Source organism: Gekko japonicus, unplaced genomic scaffold (assembly GCF_001447785.1).
Source record: "Gekko japonicus isolate JY-2015 unplaced genomic scaffold, Gekko_japonicus_V1.1 scaffold290, whole genome shotgun sequence".
Lineage (NCBI taxonomy): Eukaryota > Metazoa > Chordata > Lepidosauria > Squamata > Gekkonidae > Gekko > Gekko japonicus.
In genome coordinates, this window is record NW_015163613.1 from 1193504 (window position 1) to 1216445 (window position 22942).

Consider the following 22942-nt stretch of genomic DNA (forward strand, 5'->3'; position numbering starts at 1 on the left):
TTGAATCAAGTTGAATCAAGTAACATGTCTTATGCAAATAATTAACATTGTACTTATTTAATAACCTGTACCTGTTTTATCCAATTATATACCCTTAGCCATCTTTTATTTTGCAATTTATTATCTTTACCTTGCAATAATAAACTCAAGTTATCCATTTGTGCTAGCTCTAAGAGCTTTGTTATTAAATCCTCTTTTGAGGGTATTTTATCTGTCTTCCAATTTTTTGCCACTAATATTCTCGCCGCCGTTATAATATATACCAATAAATATATATCTTGTTTTGTGTAATCTTTTGGAATTATATTCAATAAATACATTTCTGGCATTAGTACAACATCTATATTCATTATTTCATAAATAATTTCATGTACCATTTTCCAAAACTTTTGCATTTTACTACATTTCCACCACAAGTGGTAAAAGGTCCCCAAATTCATTTTACACTTCCAACATCTGTTAGATGTTTGGGGATAACATTCTGCAATTTTATCTGGGGACCAATACCACCTGTGGAACATCTTATATATATTTTCTTTGAAGGAAATTGCTCTCATGAATTTAGTGGACTTCAATATTGTCTCCCATTGCTCAATTTCCATATCTTTTCCCATATCCTGCATCCATGAAATCATAGTCGAGCAGATTATTAAACACTCTGTCTGTGAGCACCTTGAACGGAATGAGTTAATTGCCAGCATGGGTTTATCAAGAATAAGTCATGCCAGATCTCCTTTTTTGACAGAGTTACCAAAATAGTTGACTCCGGCAATGCTGTGGATATAGTGTATCTAGATTTCAGTAAAGCATTTGACAAAGTTTCTCTTGCTCGAAACTGTTTCCTTCCCACTGAAGCCAGTGACAAAGTTTCTCTTGATATCCTTGAGGATAAGGTGGTTAAGGGTGGGCTGGATGGTGCAACTGTTGGATGGATTCATGGTTGGTTGAAAAATCGTACCCAACGAGTGCTCGTAAATGGCTGTGTCTACAAGGAGGGAAGTCTTGAGTGGAGTGCCGCAGGGCTCGGTCCTTGGCCCGGTGTTGTTCAGTGTTTTTATAAATGACCTGGAAGAAGACATAGAGGGGATGCTTATCAAATTTGCAGATGACACAAAGCTAGGTGGGATTGCTAATTCTGAAAAAGACAGAGTCAGGATTCAAAATGATCTAGATAGGCTGGAACAGTGGGCTGAGACAAATAAAATGAATTTCTATAGAGATAAGTGCAAAGTCCTACACTTAGGTACAAAAAAATCAAAGGCACAGATATAGAATGGGAGGGACTTGGCTTGACAGCAGCACATGTGAAAGGGATCTAGGTGTTCTGGTTGATCACAAGCTAAACATGAGCCTGCAGTGTGATGTGGCTGTGAAGAAAGCTAATGCAGTTTTGGGATGTATTAACAGAAGCATTGTGTCCAGATCAAGGAAGGTGGTAGTTCTGCTCTATTCTGACCTATTCTAAATTTGACTCCTATTTGCGTAGTACACACTTCATCTCTCCTCAGATTTCGTAACTGATCAGTTTTTCAAATAAATTGTAAATTTCACCATCACTGCATATTTGGCAATTTTATTTTTCCATTCTTCTAAACCTGGACAAACATCTACTTTCCATTTTGCTGTGTAGATAATTCTAGCCACTGTTGCCATGTATTTGAATATCTCTTCCAAAATTTTTGGGAAATTGTTATGCAATATATCTAGTAGCATATTCTTGGCATCCATGGGGAATTTAAACTTTAATATATTCTGTGTTTCTCCATGTATTTCCTTCCAATATCTTTTTGCTTTTTTCCATGTCTACCAAATATGGAAGAAAGTGTTGTTTATGTCTTGACGTTTCCAACATTTTCCTTTGTAGTTTTTATTTGCTTTCTCAATATCCTATGGAGTTATATACCATCTAAAAACGTTTTGTACCAATTTTCTCTTAACACCTAACTGGCTATAAACTTAATATCTTTTTCCAATAGCCATTCTTATTGATGCAAGGATCTCTGTTCTTTAAGTTTCTGCATCCATTTAATCATGTATTTTTTCACTTCTTCTTCTGTTTCTAGCTGCAGTAGTAATATTCATCGTAGTAAATGTTCTTTTTGTTTTATAATCAGCTGTTCAAACTCAGTTGCATCTCTTAGGGCTCCACCTTCAGTGTTAATGATCTTCTTTACTCTTGAAGATGATTGATAATATAACAGCCATTGAATGTATATTACTTCATCTCTAATATCTTTCCATGACTTGATTTTCCCTTGAGCATTTATCATGGTACCCATACGTTAGAAAATCATTTTTATTTCTCATGTTCTTATCGCAGTGGGCTTCTATTGGGGACATGAGTGGAGAGCTTGGAGGTCTCAATAAATTCCGGTGTGCAAACCATATTCTCATCAGTCCATCTCTAATTATATGACTTCTATCTTGTATGATTGTTTTAGTTGATTTCTTGATCCATAAATAATTATGTAGTAGGCTATCTAGGTCTGCTGATTCAAGTTTTACTATTCTTTGTCTTGGATCTTTAATCCAATCAGCAATCCAACCAGGCCCACCACTTGGCATTATAATTTTATATATGGAGCTACTAATCCTCCTCTCTTTTTCTCATCTTGTCATACTCTAAAACTTACTCTTGGTTTCTTGTCATTCCAAATAATTTTTTTTTATCTGTCTCTGCTATTCCTTTAGGGTTCTTTCTTCTATATAAATGGGTAACATTTGAAACAGAAAATTTAGTTTTGGCAGTACATTAATTTTAATTTCAGAGATTCTTCCCAGCCATGAGATTTTATTTTTTCCCCATCTGAATAGATCTGCTTGTATCAGTTTACAAATCCTCTGATATTTACTTTTGAAAAGATTACAATTTTGCCCAGTATTGCCAAATATTTAATGGGGTTAGTGGCTACTGTACACTCTGTACTCTTTATAACGTCTTCTTGTCTTTGTGTTAAAAATTTCATTATTATTTTTGACTTCTTTCTATTGATTTTATAGCCTGAAAAGGATTCAGATTCTTCAGTGTGTTCCATTACGTACTGTGATGTTTGGGGATTTGAGACTTTCAGTACTAGGAATGGGCACAAACCTTGTCACAAACTTACTTTCATCACGATCATCATCCGGTTCGTGGATCGTGAGCAGCAGTTCGTGAGATCACATCTCCCACAAACCAACATGTTTTTTCATGGAGGTTTGTGCAGTTCATGATGGAGGTTCGTGAGGCAGACACACTGGCGCTGATGTATTAATTGTCAAAGCAACAGGGGGATGGACTTCTGCAGCCCTGGAAACACCAATAGTGGCCCTCTAAAGCTTGACAGGCAGAACTGGCTGCCAACCAGAGAGCTCCCATTCTGTTCTATGGGAGCAGAGTGGATATATACCCCCAGCTCGCGTGCAGCTGTTTTTACTTGGCAGCAGGGAAGAAGTAAGAGGCAGAGAGGAAAGGAAACTAAAAGTCATTCCTCAGAGTGAAAACAGTGGGGTTGGGGATGTTTGGTGCCTGCTTACTCAAAGCTCTGAGTGTTTGGGGTAACTGGTTAGTTAGGAGAGTAAACAGGAAGAAAACCCACAGTTTGCCTGTGTATCTCACTAACTTGTGACTGGCTAACCCTCTCTTTGGAGGTTTTCAAACATAAGCTGGATGGCCATCTGATGGCAATGCTGATTCTGTGAACTTAGGCAGCTCATGAGAGGGAGGGCAGGAAGGGTTGACTCAATGCTTAGTTCTTGTGGCCCTTTCTTACACACCCAGGGAAATGCTGATTGCCACTTTGGAGTCAGGAAGCAATTTTTCTCCAGGCCAGTTTGGCTGGAGATCCTGGAGGTTTTTTTGTCATCTTCTGGGTGTGGAACAGCGGTCACTGGGGTGTGGGGAGGGAGAGGTCCCTTCCAACTCTTATAATTGTATGATTCTAGGCTGGGAGGGAAGAGGAGGAGAAGCAGCAGCCCAGCACCACAGTCCCCAAGAGCCCAACCAGGAAGGATCCCCAGTATTGGTCCTCATTGGTGAGCTGGTAGGTCAGTGGCATTGGGGAGGCCAGGTGTGCCTTGGTGGAGGTCTCAGCAGAGGTGATGGTGAAGGAGTATCTTGCCGAGGCCCTCAAGTCCACTGACTCAAATCCCCTGGAGTAATGGTAATGCAAGGCTGCCAGCTGGCCCTTCCTGTCCTGTGTGGCCATTTGTCTCCTCTCCTGCCCCCCCCACCACCAGTGTCCAGAGTGACCAGGTGTTCTCCCACCTGGGAGACATCCCCCACTGCTCACGCCTGGACCCAACCGTGGTGGATGAGTTGGCCTTCCTTGAGGTCAACTCCCCCTGCTGCACTACCCCTCCCTGGACCTTGGGAAGTAAAGATCTAGCACCCCTGTCTCCCTTCTTCCCCTCATCCACCTCTTCATGATTGGTGCTTCCAGCCTCCCTTTTCCCACATCTGCCTCCTCATGATTTCTGTCCCACCAAGAATTGTTGCTTCCAGCCTCCCCCTATCCACAAAGTCTCTTCACCATATCTTCCCCCCCAAGAATCATCTCTTTCAGCCTCCCGTGTCCTCATCTGCCTCCTCATTATTTCTGTCCCACCAAGAATCGTCACTTCCAGCCTCCCCCTGTCCACACACATCTCTTCACCCATATCTTTCCCACCAAAACCATCACTTCCAGCCTCCCCTTGCCCACCCTGTTGGGGAGATGGATTCTGGCTGTGGCCACTCTCACCCAAGGCTCTGTTTCTGTGTTAAAAGGCCTTTCGTGATTCCAGCCTCCCCTCACCCACCCTGTTGGGGAGACGGATCCTGGCTGTGGCCACTCTCACCTAAGGCTCTGTTTCCATGTTAAAAGGCCTTTCTTGATTTCAGCCTTCCCTCACCCACCCTGTTGGGGAGATGGATTCTGATTGTGGCTGCTCTCACACAGGGCTCTGTTCAATAAACTGGAAGATTCATGGTTTGTGAGACCCCACAAACTGGGACAAATCTCCATTTTCCTAGTTCATGCCCATTGCTAGTCAGTACTATATTGTATAGCTTTTCATTTTAAACTCTACATCATCCACTTTTATTTCCTTAATCCTGGCATCTTGCCTGATCTTTGTAACTAGGATCACCATCACTGGGATAGATAGCAGAGGTGATAAAGGACTTCTGATTGAAATTGCTTCTGTTAGTTTCCCATTAAAAGTTTTGCTTGTTGATTCGTATATATACCATGCATCCAGTTCCAAAATTCAGGGCCACAGCCCGTGTTCTGTTGGATGCTTTCTCTGCATGCAGAAATTAAAAAAGCTGCTTTCTTTCTCTTCTTATTCACAAATTCAGTTGCATCTGTTATGGATCGTATATTATCTTTCATATACCTCTTTGGTACAAAGCCTGTTGGTCAGTGTGTATTGTTTGGTATACGTTTTCTTAGTCGTTCTGCCATTACTGTAGCAAAGATTGTATAAATCTACATTCAGCAGAGAAATAGGTCTATATTTATTCAATTTATGTACTGCCCTCCCTGCACATGGGCTCAGGGTGGTTCACAACATATCAGTAAAATACAGTCAACTAAACAACTAAACAATTGAACTAAACTACTAAAACAATTGAAATTATTGCAATTCCAATAACTATTACAGAATGGCACTTAAACCAATTTTCTGTCATTGCCATATGAGGGAAGGGCAAAACGAGGAGAGAGAGATGGCCTCACAGAGGGAGGGCCAGACATGACGGAAACTATTGCTGTCCTCAACCATAGGCCTGGGTGGAACATCTCTGTCGTACAAGCCCTGCGGAACTATATCAAGTCCCACAGGGCATGGAGTTCCACCAGGGTAGTGCCAGGGCCAAATCCTTTGGGCTAGGAATCACCAAAAGGTTTTTCTCTCTAGAGTGTAGCTCTTCTGGGGGTATTCCTGGAGAGGCGTTCCCATAGATACATTGGCCACAGACCATTTAGGGCCTTGAAAGTTAGTACCAAAGCCATGAACCTGGTCTGGTATTCAACCTGGAACCAGTGCAGCTAACAAAGCACTGGTTGAATATGTGCTGTCAGTGGGGTTCTCATAAGAACCCACACTACTGCATTCTGGACCAGTTGTTGTTTCTGGGTCAGTCTCAAGGGTAGCCCTGTGTAGAGTGAGTTACAGTAGTCTAGCCTGGAGGTGACTTTTGCATGGATTACTGTGGCAAGGTTGGAGTGAGACACAAAGGGGGCCAGTTGCCTGACCTGGCATATGACTGGTAGCATTGCATCACTGTCCTCTTTATATTATATTATATATGCCTCTTGCCACATTTGAGGTATTGGAGCATGTGGGATAATCTTAATGAAGAAAGGCATTAAGCTGTGTTTCACTCCAAACCATCTTTCTCAGCTTCAGTGTCTAGTGTAGACGTGAGACATGTATTTGCATAAACAGAATTTATATTCTGAAATGGTCATTATACTTTGTCCAATTTTACACAGGCATTCTGTGGTGCCTGAACTTGAAATGACCTATGTAGTTTAAGAGAAAAAGTCCAGATGAGAAGAACAGCAGGTACTTGAATAATTAACATCAGAACAATCAGATGCAAGGCTAATGTAACTTATGGATTTGCTTCATGAGTTCTGCCAGCTGTGCAATGAGAGGCATTCTGTGTTAAACATTGTGAAATCAAAAAGGTTCCTACCTTGGGCACTACAAAGTTTTATGCTTCTCTATTTGCATCTTAATGTTAGTAGAAAAAATGTCAAAACTGGCACTGGGGAATGATTACGGCCACCTGGGAAACACATGGCATGTTTTATTCCTGGTTGGGACGACATTTCTTTATTCAAAACTGCTGCTCTTTAAGATTCTTTTCTTTGAAAAAATTATAACCTGAAATATACACTGGTGAGGCAAATCTTTTCCTTTAACTTGAGCTCGTGTGATAATAGAATTTCAAGAACCCTTTCCAAATTATTGTATTTACAGGGTATGTCGTTTACATTTGGCAGCATAAAGCACCAGGTATTAGCATTTGTTATCTAGCTTTTATGATTCTTTTCCAAATTTAGGTTGGCTTTGGGTAAACCTTAATGGTTATATTTCCTTTTTGTATATTTTTCGTGCTGTTGCACATTGCATGATTTGTAATGGTGACCAGATTTTGGCACTCTTTATATCACCCTTGGACACTTACGCACTGTAGGCAACTGTTGAATTATCTGCATTCCTACCACTTGGCCTGGGATGAGCAGCACTGGAGGAAGTGTTCTAGTTCAGTGTCTCCTTTTTCCATCTAACAGAAGGAAACTATGCCTATACATAAAAATCTCTCAGTGAGACTATTCCCTCTGTGGTTCCAAAGAGCAACAAAGCTGCCACATTTTGTAATGTGCACATACACATACTGTCTTAAATGCTGAAAAAGAAATTGAAAGGAATGTTATTCAAGATACATAGTCTGGGTATGTGCTTACTTCGGAATCATGTCTTGGCTGCTTTATGATGTTTCTCAATTCTTTTTACAGGAGCCAGAAAGCTCTCTGCATTTTCCAGCTGCTGGATATTGGATGGGATTGAACAGGGTATATAGTCAGCCAGTCAGTTGGTCTTTCAGCAGTTAATGAGCCATAGGATACAGAGAAAGGCAAAACAATTGTTTGATTAACAGCTTGTTAAACTGTTTGTTATAAATTGATGGTTCAGTGGTTTGTTGATCATTCTATTTAGGGGTACCCTGAAGCATTTGTAGCTTGACATACTTTAGGTTGTAGCTTGACTCCTTTTAGTATCCCTTAATAGTTATACCTTAATTACAAGATATCCACAATTATTACCTGGTTAAGCTTTATGGGTTTTTTGGTGATAGTAGGACCCAATCCCAAAGTAAATTGCAAAAATGTACATGTCTTTATTGGGATAATTTATAGATGACCTGCCCTGGTTGCTTTAAGGTGATTTACATAAAAAAACACAATAACAGTTGCAAAAAATTATAATCTGGATAGCCAAAAACAATCAATAGAATGGTTAACACCACAAGGTGTGCTACTTATATGGAGTAGTAGACCATAAAAATGAAACTGGACTAATAAAATGGGATACTTCCAGTATTGAGTGACTTGCCATGTGGGGGATTCACAAATTTAACATGGAATTCTTTGGCTTCTAGACAGATTGAATATTTTTTACAGACGAAGGGTAATATTATGTATCTATTTCAGTAAAGTTGAATTAGATCTTTTATAACTTTAGTTCTATCTCTTCCTTTGATTCAGAATAGGTAATGTAAATTTTAAAATGAGAAAACTTAAAAACATGCTAACAGTGCAAATGATAATATATGATACAAAGAATATATGATCTTCGACGTGGTCTCTGTGCTTTACACCCATGGCATCTAGTGCGCACGCGCTGGATTGATCGGTGCTGTAGCAAGCTCTTTTCAACGGATTTTCGTGCCCAGTCCCTCCAGGCATGCACAGGAACCCCACCGCGCATGCCCAGAGGGGTGGGCGTGGACATCCTGCCAGTTTCTTTCTTACCGCTGCATTGGAAAGACCTCTTTCTCCGACGGTCTGATCGGTTCGCTGAATAGCTTCTTCCAAAACCACTCAGCTCTTCAACAATTCTTTATTCTTTTGCTTAATTTGTTCTTCGTTCTTCAAAAATCGTAAAAAAACCCCCACCTTTATTTTCTGAGGGGAATTTACCTCAGGCCTTTGGGCCACCCCCCCCTCAACCGTTTATCTCCGTACCACTTCTTATGGCGAAGAAGTGGGGATTTTTTAATAGGTGCCAGCGTTGCGGAGCTAAGCTTGCCCCTCCCGACAGGCATACCCTTTGTATTTTTTGTCTCGGGGAGTCACATAAACCTGAATCCTGTCGTACTTGTGCTCGTTTCTTGAACCAAACGAGAAAAAAACGCGCTGCGTGCCTTAAGGTCGCTCTCCTGGAATCAGTGCTTGCCCCGGCCTCAGCCATGGAAGAGAGGCTGTCCACGTCGACAGCTCCGACACTGAGACCTGCCTCCGATGTAGACCGTTCGACACCGAAACACCTGACGTCGAAGGCACGATCCTCAGCCTCCACGCCGGTAAAAAAGAAGGCTACGGCTAGTGTGGAGAACAAGTCCGCTAAGAAGGTCTCTTCCAAGTCCCTTAAGGCGGCGAAGAAGGGGAAAGAAGCGGTGCCTGCACTGGGTAACGCCCCAGTAGTGCCTCCCACTCCAATGGTGGTATCGATATCGGAGACCCAAGCTTCTCCCCCGATACCGACCATCCAGGTCCTGGATTCCCCCATCCATCAGATGGAGCCTCCTTACTCCGATGTCGAAATGGTGGAGCTCCTAAGTCACCAGATGGGTGCAGAGCATTCCCCGCCTCCATCTCCGTCGTCAACGTCGTCAGTGTCTGAAGCTCCCGACGTCGAACTGCCTCGACATTGATACACGACTTCTGGCAAGCACCGTCATCCTCTATCACTCCGCGCTCATATGGTAGATATCAACGCTAGAGAGTACAGAGACCCGTCTCGCAGACAAGCGGCCCCTTGCTCTCCCAGTCGTCCACGGTCCAGAAGTCGATCACCAAGAGTCTTTATACCCCCTCCACCTCCGATGTCGTGGGATCAACGTCACCTTTATGGGGCATATCCACCATTCCTACCTTGGTTAACGCCTGCTGATTATTCCGATTGGGACCGCTATTCTACCCAATCAGTTCATCGGTCAAGATCTCCATAAAGGTCAAAACCTTCGGCTTCCCTGTCACGTCTGCCTATAGTCGATCCGCCCCACCATGCTTCGGAGCCAAGTCGTCCACTACTCCCTCCTGTCAACACAAACCCTGTCGTCCCAGACCCGGTCGTTCCTGTTGTCCAGCCTGAACAAGTCTCTTGTCCACAGGACCAGATGGGCCGAGATTCTTCTGACTCCCTCCAGGAGGACTCAGATACAGAGGCTTCTGAAGTTCACACTTCTCCCGACCATAAGTCTCCAAACCCAGATATTTCTGAGGACTTACCTATATCTCCTTCAGATAACCTGACATCTTATACAGATCTGATTAAAAGAATGGCTCATTCCCTGAGTCTCTCTGTTGTCCAGCAACAGCATCAGACGTCAGACACAGTCTACGATATCGTTCAGCTCGATGTCTCTTCCACCCTGGCATTACCTATGTCTTCAGTTCTCACCCAGGCAGCAAAGTCGCCATGATTGAAACCCTCTTCAGCTCCTGTGTCCACAAAAAAGTTGGACCACATGTATAGGGTACAGGACACGGAAGCAGAATTTCTCCTTTCTCATCCTCAACCTAACTCCATGGTCATTACATCATCCTCAAAATCCAGGAAGACGCATTCCACCCCTACAGATAAGGAGGGAAAGAAATTAGACTCCTTCGGCAGACGGTTTTATTCCACTAGAGCATTGGCAGTCAAGGCCACCAACTACCTGGCCTGCATGAATTGATACCAGTACACTCTTTGGGAACGACTCTCAGAACACCTGGGTCATCTTCCAGATGATAAACAAGAAGCTGCCAGACTCATACAAAGAGAGGGCATGGTGTTGGCGAAACAACAACTCAACACCACCAAACACGTCCTCGAGGCATCGTCAAGATAAATGTCTTCTGCAGTAGCTCTCAGGAGACATTCCTGGCTTAGAAGTACTAACCTTCCAATAGACACCAGATCCTACGTGGAGGACCTACCCTTTGATGGCCTTGGGTTGTTTCATGCCACAACCGATAATGCTCTTCAAGAGCTAGACAAAAGAATTAAAGCATCCAGGGCTCTAGGAGTTTCATCCTCTGGAAAACAACCGTATTGCCACCGTACTTGGTCAAGATCTTGGCAGAGACGTACACATCCTACACATCAGTCTCCTGACACATGTTGGAGACCAAGATCATCTTCCAGAGGCCAGAAACCCGCCTTCCAAAAACCGAAATTCGGTTCAGGCCAACAGGCTTCACGCAAACAGTCAAAACCACCCAAACAGAGTTTTTTACTTCCCTGTCACCGAGTCAGCAATTACCCATCTATCACCCTTTCTACACACCTGGCGTCACATCACCTTGGACGAGTGGGTGCTTGCCGATACTCCACAGTGCCGAAGAGGGACGGAGGCGTTCGACCCATATTAGACCTAAGGGAGTTGAACCGCTTCGTAGTATACCACCGCTTCCGCATGGTCTCACTGCAATAGATTATGCCACTCCTGCGCAGGCACATCTGGATGGCCACTCTCGACCTCCAAGACGTGTATTTCCACATCACTATACACCCCTTCCACCGCCAATACCTACGCTTTATGATTGGTCATCAGCACTTCCAATATATGGCCCTTCCATTCGGCCTCTCCAGCGCTCCGAGAGTCTTTACAAAGACCATGATTGTGGTTGCGGCTTTCCTCTGTCTTCAAGGTATTTCGATCTACCCCTATATAGACGATTGGCTTCTAGTGGCACCTTCCAAAACTACCTTGGTCTCAAACATCGTAGAGACTCTGTCGTTATTGGAAAACCTGGGACTTCAGGTCAACAGGCAAAAGTCTCACTTGTGTCCAGTCCAGTGCATTCAATACATCGGCGCGATACTGGATTCACAGGCATGCATGGCTTACTTGCCCGGCGACAGGGGCTGCAGATATCATCTCCCTCGCCACATTCATCTGCTCCCAACCTTCCGTCACTGCTTTCCAGATTCAGAGACTGCTCGGTTTCATGGCAGCAACTACGTCAGTTCTCGTCTTTGCCAGGCTCAAAATGCGCCCCTTACAACTTTGGTTTCTCCACAATTACAACATGTCGGAAAACGCAAACACTGTCATCCTCTCCCCTCTCCCCAGTGTCCAGGATATTCTACAGGGAGCACCCTTTCACCCTCCATCACCGGAAGTCACTATGACTACTGATGCATTCCTGACGGGATGGGGTGCACACTCCATGGGCCTGTCTATCGGGGACAAATGGGGCGCGCAGACGAGGAGAAAACTCATAAACTTCCTCGAACTCTTGGCTATAAAGCACGCTGTCACCTCCTTCCTCCTCAAGGGAAAATGTGTCACAGTCCTGACGGACAATACCACAGCACTGTCATACGTCAACAGACAAGGAGGCATGGTTTCCCAACGACTCTGCAACCTTGCCATCCAACTGTGGGAGTTTTGTATCAGCAACGGCATATTCCTTGTGGCCACTCACATCCCGGGCCACATGAACGTGCAGGCAGACCATCTAATTCGAGCCGGACTCAGCCTGCATGAGTGGGGGATGAACCCAAAATACCTCCTCCCACTCTTCCACAAGTGGGGGACTCCCCTAGTTGATGTGTTCTCAGACAGGAGCAACAAAAAATGTCACCTATTCTGCAGTCGTGGACGCAAAGACCCTCACTCTCTGGGAGACGGCCTCCTTTACCCCTGGTCATCAGGGCTCCATTACCTGTTCCCCCCTTGCCTCTACTTCTGAGAGTGGTCCGCAAAATACTCAAGAACAATGCGGACTGTATCCTAATAACACCATGGTGGCCAAGACAACCTTGGTTTTCAACAGTCCTCGGGTTGTCACAGGGGATGTACCATCAGTTCCCCCCGACTCCGGACCTTCTCATCCTCTTGGACTCCCCCTGTCTCCCATCACAACATTCCACAGTTGAAACTGACGGCATGGTGCATAACACAAGCTTCTCCTCCCGTGTAGTTAACGTTCTCCTGAACTCCAGAAAGCCAACCACACAGAATTCCTATGATTATAAATGGAGAAGATTCTCTTCTTTTTTGGGTATTGACGCCACTTGGGCCACCTCTGTTGGCCTTGATGCAGTCTTTTGTTTCCTCCTCTCCTTGGCTGACTTGGGACTTTCCCATTCGTCGTTAAAAGTTTATTTGGCTGCTTTATCGGCCTACCATGTTTCAGTTGAAGGATGTACTTTGTTTTCACATCCCGTTTTGAAACGGTTTTTAAAAGGTTTACTACATCTGTACCCTCCTGTCAAATCTCCAGTCACTCCCTGGGACCTTCCTCTAGTCCTTCGACAACTCACGAGGAAACCCTTTGAACCACTCGCAATGTGTGAACTCAACCTCCTAGCATGGAAAACGGCCTTTTTAGTTGCCATCACCTCTGCTAGGCGAGTGGGAGAGATACTGGCTTTCCGGCACAACACACCCTACCTGTTGTTTCTGCCAGACGGAGTCCGCCTCGTCTCGGATATCTCCTTCCTGCTGCTCATCCCGGATATCTCCTTCCTGCTGAAGGTGGTTTCAGAGTTTCACCTGCAGGCGGAAGTCTTCCTACCTGACTTCTCTCCAAACCCTACATCAGTGGAAGATAGACTACTACACACTCTGGATGTCAAGCGGGCTCTCTTGTTCTATCTGCAGAGAACATGTCCGACTAGACGGGACCAACAGTTATTTGTCTCGTACGCTTCGGCACGCCTAGGCAGTCGCATCATGGCGCAATGCTTATCCAAGTGGATTGTAGGTTTGATCCAACTCTGTTACCTACTAGCCAAGCAGCCATTACCTGGCCCTATCAGGGCTCATTCCACCAGGGCTGTTGCAACCTTCACTGCCTTCCTCCAAGGAGTGCCACTGCCGGACATTTGTAAAGCCGCTACGTGGGACACGCCTAACAACTTCACCAAGCACTGCGCCCTAGACATCCGTACGAACACCGGTACCAACATGGGACATCAAATTCTATCATCGGCTACACAGTGGAAGGCCTGCCAGCACCCACCTCCAGGTAGGCTACTGCTCGCTAATCTCCCATGGGTGTGAAGCACAGAGACCACATTGAAGATAAACAGGTTGCTTACCAGTAACTGGTGATCTTCGAGTGGTCATCTGTGCATTCACACCACCCACCCTCCTTCCCCGCTGCTGTCAGCTTCTACACTTTTTTGCATAGGGGTTGATTTGCGGCGGTGCTTTGAAGGAACTGGTGGGATGTCTGCGACAACCCCTCTGGGCATGCACGGTGGGGTTCCTGCGCATGCCTGGAGGGACTGGGAATGAAAATCCATTGAAAAGATCTTGCTGCAGCACCAATCGATCCAGCGCGTGCGCACTAGATCCCATGGGTGTGAATGCACAGATGGCCACTCGAAGATCACCAGTTACTGGTAAGCAACCTGTTTATACAAATAATGTTTCATCTTGTGAGACTATGCAAAGATATCTGCAACCTTGCTGAAATAACCAGTGGTAAAGTGGTGAGGAAAAGAATATTTGTGATGTTTAAAATATTGATTACACTTAATAGCACAGATTTGTAGTCGGTCATTTAAAATAATGTTCATTGGTTGGTGAATTTATAGCTTCTGTGTTAGAATAGCTATTCCCAATCAAGTTCAGAATTACAAGTACGTATGCTCCATTTAATAACAACCAAAGAGATGGTAGGACACCAAAATCAGGGGGAAAAAATACTGAGTACAAAGCCAGTACAGTGCAATTAATAAAAAATCCATGATGTATTCTGCCGAATTAGTTCAGGGGAATGTGTCTAATAGCTAACTGGAAATGCACTGGATCTAGTCCATATTAGATGCAAAAGAGTATGGTAGACGTCTGACTTCTGTACACGTGTGCGTCTAACTTCTGAACAATTTCCTCATAAGATCTGAAGAACATGTGAATTATCTGATGACTTAAATTTCTTGTTAAATGGAGGCCATTTAGTCTAGCATTTCCTTTGTTTAACAGAGTCACAAGCTAAACTAAGTATGTATCATGATTTCCTTTGTTTTTGGTCTAGTTGACATAAAATGCAATGTCAGCAGTAGTCTTTTATGGCTTTGGAATACATTTTAAGTTAGAATTGTGTGTTGCATATTTTTTCAATTTTTAGGATGACTACCCTCGAGTAGTCAGCTTTGGACCCAAGAAAGCACCAGTTCTAGAGAGAGCTGTGGAAGGAAGCTACAGTAGATATGAATATAGTCATGCTCATGTTGGCTACCGAGAGTATGAAGAAGGTCGTGGTTTTGCCCATGAAAGAAGAAGTGGCCCACCACATAGAAGTGTAAGTAGTTTAATTTTGTTTTCTTCATGGATGCACTGTTGAAAAATGCAACACTAAGAAAAGAATTCAGATATTTGGATTCTTAAAATATAGCAGCCCTAAAATTCTTTTCTAGATTTACTGTAGGAAGTCAGCTGTGATGTTTTAACACCAGCTTTTGAGCCCTAACCTGGATAGCCCAGGCTAGCCCCATCTCATCAGGTCTCAGAAGCTAAGCAGGGTTTGTCTTGGCTAGTATTTGGAAGGGTGACCTCCAAGTAATACCAGGGTCATGATGCAGAGGCAGGCAATGGCAAACCACCTCTGAAACCTCTCTTGCCTTAAAAACAAGTCTAGCTCGTCACCTAGTCGTGCATAACACTAAAAGAGCTAGAACGTCTAGCTGCTAGACAGTATCTCCTACCTATACTACACACAATGCCATATGATAATAATAATAACAGCAACCAGCTCTTGAAACTTAACACGTGGTTGCGTGAACTATAATGGTGCCTCCATAGTCTTTAGTCCTGTGAACACTTTTATAGTAATTTGTGTGATGAATTTGCATACTAAGAGAGCAATCCTAAAAGGGTCTACTCAGAATCTTACCTGGTTCTTTTCGGTGGGAAAGTGTTCTTGGGATTGTACTGCTAATATGCTGTTTTGGGCAGCTGCCTGTTGATGCAGTAGTATTTTTTAACTACCATGCAGACTCATCCATCAGTTGATATACTATCTTGTTTGTGGTACAGATTCAATGAATAGGTTGTAATCTGGATTTAGTATTTGATCAGTATATTTTCCCTTCCTTATTTAAAAAGTGCATACTTTGGGGAATGATATGAATATGTGTGCAAGACACTATCTTGCTGTACACTATTGGTATGAGTAATGCTACAAAAATTAGCAGTATGAGCAATGAAATGATGAAGTCTTAGTACTAAATTCTTACAATGTAGAAAAGCAACTAAGGCCCCGGTCACACGGGCCGGATATTGGGGGGGGGGGGGAGGCGTGGCTAATTGCCCCAGAGGAAACTAACACACGGCCGCCCGAGCACACGTCCTGGTCGAGGTCTTGTGGTTTGGGGGAAATGCCGATCAGACGGGTATCCTGCAGCGTGGCACAGAAGCCACGCCACGCGATCGCACTAGCAATCGCTCTTTGTGCGCATGTGCTGTTGGGCGCTGTTGCGCATCCTGTGGAGACGAACAGCAGTGGGCGCCGGATGCCACGTAAGTCCACCGGGAACGTGATCAGACGCCTGCCCTTGGCCTGCAGTTTCAGGAAACTAGTACCTCGTAGGTACTAGTTTTTAACTCCGCACCTTTGGCGGGGAGCCACGGGTTCGCCACGGGAGCACTGCACTTCCCAGATGTTGGGGTGAGATCGCGCTCGGAAAATCCGCGGGACTCCCGTGCCTCTCCCGTGGCAACTTTGCCGTGTGACTGGAGCCTAAATTGTTTTGTTTTCATTCAAATCTGATTCTGTACCATATTGACTTACAACCTTCAGGTATCTTTTCATATTTCATAGGATGATCCAGAGTACAGATGGCCGAGAGATGACCATCCTGCTAGCCGTCAACCTGATTACAGGTATTATTTTTTAAAATCCAAATTGCTTCCTTATTTGTGCTGATAAACAAATAGTGCATAGCTTTAAGTTTTGTTTTAGTTGATGACACATGTTCTTCTGGATTGGCTCCCTGAAGCATTCCAGCCACAGTTGAAAGATAGGATGACCTAGAAGTCCTTATGTCTTGGATTCCTTACTTTCTTTTGTCCCATAAAAATCAGATAATGAGTTTGATCTGACAATCACATCTCCCCTGCTTTTCTCTCCCATCTGAAGTTATTTGCCAATAAGGTTGGTGGGATCTGCAGTTCTCTCTTTTTGAGTACTGATTTGTGTGAGCTGCCAAATACCAGGTTGAGTAAACCATGGAGTCATAAGGTTTTTATTTGTAAAGATTTTCCTGCAAATTCTCTCCAGAATCTAGTGTTGAAAGATTTTTGCTTGACTGGCTTCTTTTGTGTGTGCTTTGTTTTGCTATGCAGTATTTGTTTCCTTAGAGTTTATAATTACTGATGAAGCAAGAGTTATTAGGTTTACATGTGTGTCCCCCTTTTTACAGTAGAATAAACATGCGATGATCTGCCCAATTAAATTGTCACCTTTAGTACAGATTTGTTCTTGAAAGACTTAACAGAAACAGTGTTGCTGCTTTGTGCAAATCATAGTAGTGAGTTGTTAGTCATAGCCATGTTGTCATAAGGCTAAGAGCAATTCCATCGCAAAACTGCTTGGGACAGTGCTAGTTCTGCCTAAACCAGTGCAGGAAGGTGATCTCAGCAATCACAGAGTATACGTAGAGTACTGTTTCCTAGAGGTGTTATTGTACTTTTGATCTGTACTTTAGATATCTTTCTGAGGATGGTGTTTCTGTGTTTCAACAGGTACATTTTGCGGACTCAGTAAAGGGTCTTTGTGATCACTTGACTTTAGACATAGAATGGAACACTTGAATGTTAATGGTTCATGAACACTTCAAATCTTTGTCTTTCTGCTTTAAAACTTTATGAGTAAGAAACTGAGGAAACTGTGGGCAATTTGTTTTTGAAGAGCAACAGTGGCCTCCAGTGGCCACAAAGGCTTGATTTTAGGGATTTAAAGAATGAGCTTTTCTTGATACAACACCAGGTTGTGTGTGTGTGTTTTGTACTTGCAAAAACAACAGTATTCTTGCATTTATGAGGATAAGATCTGATTTTTTTTACAAGTAGACTGGCAAAATCCAGATTTTCAAATGGCAGTCTGTGAGAGTCTTGTTCATGCAGGGAGAGTAATTCCTACATTAGTGTAAGTTTTTTTAACAAGTTAAAATAATGCATACATAGACTATTAGCAATTAGAAAAGATCAATGTAAATTAGAACATTTTGGTTACTTCTGTGAAATTAGCATCAAAATCCCACAGAATCTTGGCCACATATCTGTTAATTGTTTTTGTAAATAAAGTGTGATGTTGTTGCTAGTAATGCAGATGTGCCATTTAATATTTTATTATAATTTTTAAAATATTTTTGTTAGCTGCTTTGAAAATGTGAAATATAAAACCTGTAAGTAGATAAATTCATGGACCAACGTGGATTTACTGTTGTACTGGATTCCCCTTAGCAAGTATTGGACTTGGTCTTCTTTTCTGTGCTGGATCAGCTGTTAGGTTTGAACTAGTACGTGTAGGACACCTAAAGCACATCCAATACATGTATTAAACTCTTATTTCATTCCAGAAAACCACCCTTGTGAATAGGTACACTGGAAGTTGTCCATTACAGAGCCTTAGTAGGTCAGCAAATATTTATTAAGATGAGATATGTTAAGTGGAGGGTTCCCATGCAGGGAAAGCATTTTATGTATCCATGCATAGGGGTGGTTTTAAGAAAAGCAGTAGCAGCCGAGTGACTGAAGGTAGATTGCTTTTCTGTGGTATGTTAGTACTTGTAGAAATAATGGCAGGGAGTCTTTTCTGCTTGATTATGTTGGAAAGCCTTCACAGGGACCTTGTGGGAAACTTACTAGACAGATATATACTATTTGAGGTCCTGTGTTAAAGCCAATATCACTGTTGCTGCATTTAGCAGATTACTCAAAATAATCTATGCATTGTTAGAACAATATATAGTAGAACAGATACTTTTCTCATGGAATCTCTTCAGTAAGACTTCTGATTATGTATCAGAAAAACAGATGTAAAGTACCTCAAGAATCCTAGTCTATGGTAGTTTTTTACAACGCCTCTCCAAAATTCAAGTGAATTTACTGTCCCCTGGAGCTGAGATCATAATTCCTTTCTCTAGAGACAGTTATTTGTGTTTCCTAGCTCTTTAGCTATGGAATGAATCACCTTCATGAAATATGAAGTATGAAATAAATTTAAAGAGAGCTGATTGATTTAACAGCATTTAACAATTTAACAGCAACAATTGTATGAGAGTAAATTGCAGTCAGGATGTTGACTAATGTGGATTGTAGGGACTATATTATTCTGTTCTTGGTCTATCTAGATGGGCTCCCAGTCTTGTTTCTGGGCATCATTAAAGGTACTAGTGTTGACCTTTAAGCTGCTGTGTAGCTTGGAAGCAACATACCTGAAGAACTGCCTACTTCCTTAAGAACTACTTGACTTCTATGGTTATCTTCTGGTGCCCATCTTCTGAGATTAAGTGAGTGGCAAACCAGGAGATGGTCTTCTTGGTCTTGCCACCAAAACTCTGGAAGGCTCTCCCTAGAGAGACTTGCCTGTCCTCTTCTGTTGCTGTTTTCTGCTAGTGGGTGAAGACTTTTTTAAAATTTCAACTGGCATTCCCTCAGTGAGCCATCTTTCCTGCCCTATGTAATTTTTTGTATGTGTATTTTTAATTGGTTTTAATAGTTTTAATGATGTTTGGTTTTTGTTTGGTTTAAATGGCTTTTAAGATTTATTTTTATTATGTATGTTTTTAATCTGTTAGCTTCCTTGGTGGTCCTGATGAGGGCAGACTGGCAGGTATAAATTTTGTAAAATAAATAAATTCTGTTTTATATAACCAGCAGTAGATGAGAGGTCCTGGAATCCTGTTCACTGTGGATCACTAGACCTCTTGTCCTGGGAATATTTGTTGATGATCTGCAATATTATTGCATTGTTAAGTGTAAGGTCAAAGAGGAAGCCTTGCCAAATGTCAGAGTCCCAGTCCTGTCTGGGGCCAAAACTCTTTGTTTAAGGGCCGCAGAACACAAAATTACCGGCCGGTATCCAATTTGCCCCATTTGGGCAAATTGATCAAGAGGGCGGTGGCAATTCAGCTGCAGTGTTTCTTAAATGATGCCTCCTTATTAGATCCCTTCCAGTCCGGTTTCCGACCAGGCCACGGGACAGAGACGGTCCTGGTCACCCTCACAGACGACCTTCGGAGGCATCTGGATCGAGGCGGCACAGCAGCATTGTTGTTGTTAGACCTGTTGGCGGCGTTCAGCACGGTTGACCATCAACTACTGACCCACCACCTCGCCGACGCGGGATTCAGGGGTTTGCCTTGCAGTGGCTCTCCTCATTTCTGCAGGGTCGGGGACAAAGGGTGGCACTGGGGAAACAGCTGTCCTGAAGGCATCCACTAGATTGTGGAGGTCCACAAGGGGCGGTACTTTCCCCAATGCTATTTAACATCTACATGCACCCCCTTGCCCACATTGGCCGGAGGCATGGGATGGGTTGTCACCGGTATGCGGATGACACCCAGCTCTATCTGTTGTTGGGCGACCAGTCAGACTCTAGTCTGGGAGATCTGGACCTGGCGTTGAAAGCTGTGGCTGGTTGGCTTAGACTGAATGATTGAAATTGAATCCGACAAAGACGGAGGTCTTGTGCCTGAGTCAGAGTGGACCAAGGTTAGGGATCCCACTCCCAACCTTTGATGGGGCGCTGTTGGGAGTGCTCCTGGATGCCTCCTTAACGATGGAGGCCCAGGTAGCAGCCACTGCAAAGTCTGCCTTTTACCATCTACAACTGATTAGGCAGTTGGTTCCCTTCTTTGAACGCAGTGACCTGGCAACAGTGATCCACGCAATGGTCACCTCGAGATTGGATTACTGCAATGCTCTCTACATGGGGCTGCCCTTGTCCCAGATTCGGAAGCTGCAGCTGGTGTAAAATGCAGCACTGAGGCTGTTGCTGTGCCTTCCTGTGTGGGAACCCATCCAGCCCGCCCTAAAAGTGCTGCACTGGCTGCCAATAGCATACCAGATTTGGTTCAAGGTGCTGTTTTTGACCTTTAAAGCCCTATATGGTCAGGGACCTGCTTACCTGAGGGACCGCCTTTTCCTGCATGTTCCCCAGAGGGCACTAAGATCTGGATCCCAACACCGTCAGGCTAGCAGTGACAAGGGCCAGGGCCGTTTACGTGGCGGCCCCGCACTGGTGGAATGAGCTCCTGGAGGACATCAGGGCCCTGTGGGACCTTCTGCAGTTCTGCAGGGCCTGTAAAACGGAGCTCTTCCACCAGGCTTTTGATTAGGGGGGGGCGCCGGTAACATCGTGGCCCTGGCCCTAACATCAGCACCAAAGTAACATCAGCACCAAAGTAATATCTGATAGTCTGGCAAGGAACCTGGAATATGGCGATTGTTATATCTGGATGCCGAAAGAATGCCGCCATTGTTTATTTGCACTGCTAACACTTTGCATTTTGTTGTGGTTTTGTTTTATCTATTTTAATATTTGTATAATGTATTTTATATATATGATTGTGAGCCGCCCTGAGCCTGCCTTCGCGGGGAGGGCGGGATATAAGTCAAATTAATAAAATAAAAATAAATGAAATAAAATTGCAAAACCCTGGGTTGTGACTCCTCACACATTAGTCTGGTAGTTTTTCACCAACCCTTTAGACTAGTGGTGGCGAACCTATGGCACGCGTGTCAGAGGCAGCACTCAGAGCCCTCTCAGTGGGCACGCATGCCATCGCCCCAGCCAGGCCCAGACCGTCATTAAAGTGTGGAACTCTCTGCCAAATAATTTTAAGTAAATGAAAGCATTTGGGATTGCTTTCCTTACTTTGTTTGGATCATCTTATGTTAATGTATGAGTTGTTTTTTCTAAAGTAAAACCTCAGTATTCAGGTTAAATTGCCGTGTTGGCACTTTGCAATAAATAAGTGGGTTTTGGGTTGCAGTTTGGGCACTCGGCCTCTAAAAGGTTCACCATCACTGCTTTAGACTATCCCAACGATCGGAAGCCAAAGGGCAAGCTTCTAACCTTACCAGGACTAAACGAGGAAGTCAGCCCTGCAAGGCAGACTTGCAGAATGAGTTCCTCACAAAAACAATTATTCTGGTAGGTGGTCAGCCCGTCTAGGCTCTGGATTTAGGTTGAGGTCAGTAGGAGGCAAATAACCACAAAAATAATTTAATATATATATATATTTTAAAATACAATTTTATTAGGATATAATAAGTAAAATTTTATGTCATATAACAAACTTTTCATATCCCTTTATCCAAATATCTTCCCCCCCCTTCTGACTTCCCACAGTGCTCAAACCTCTATTACATTCTTGAATCTTTTCTCCTTTTCCAATTCTTTCACAACATAATTCTTTCAGGTAGCGTATATTTTTATCTGTCTATCTATACATGTTTAAATTTAATCTAAATGTCTATCCAACCTTAGTAATTGTCAAAGCAAAATAAATTGTTTTTTACATCCCAGTATAATTTTTATTACGGTGCAAGAATAAACAAGAACAAGAAACTGTGAGGATAAAACAAGAAAGCTAGAAATGTAAAAGCTAATTGAAACAGTAATACATTGGTTCCAAGTTACAGGATGTTACCCATTCTCAGTTGAATATTCCAGTAATCCAAAGTAGCTCTCTCCAGAGTCAGCAAAGGCCAGAAGCTGTTTGGTCCACACTAGCAATTGTCCAAAATGGCCACCTTCAGCTGGACAGTGACTGCCTATCCAGATCTTAGGTAGTCACCATTAGGCAAAGGAATAAACTAGAAATCTACTCTTTTATGAGTAATGGGCCCTCGTGGTCTCAGGCCTGAAAGACCAATAGGAATCATTGGTGGTGATGTACAGTCAATTCATTAGGCCAGTAGATGACCTAAGTGGTGGTCTGACCTGAAGGAAGGAACCAAAACCAATCTGCAGCTAGGCTCGTCCCTTTCCCCACAGGTACAAATCATAGACTGGGCTCCTTGACCCCCTCTGCAGCTGGGTATTATCTGCAGTTTCACAAGGTCAGCTTGCTCTGTTCAGTATTTTTCTGAACTCTGGTAACTTAGAAGCAGGCCTTCAGCGTGAACCAAACTTTTAACACGACAAAAAAATTTAGAGAACCATTTTCTTTACACCAAAATTTTGAACAGCTGAGAACAAACTTCTCTGACCCCTTAGTTAACACTTGGTTG

General features: G+C 43.4%; 1 protein-coding gene across 1 annotated transcript in view; it reads left to right on the plus strand.

Annotated features, from left to right (window-relative positions):
• PPHLN1 (periphilin 1) overlaps nt 1-22942 on the plus strand; it is a 63646-nt gene that overhangs the window by 10202 nt on the left and 30502 nt on the right. Inside the window, exons 3-4 of the mRNA XM_015407356.1 lie at nt 14829-15002; nt 16521-16582. Of these exons, the coding sequence (XP_015262842.1) occupies nt 14829-15002; nt 16521-16582 (236 nt within the window). The remainder of the gene's footprint in view (nt 1-14828; nt 15003-16520; nt 16583-22942) is intronic.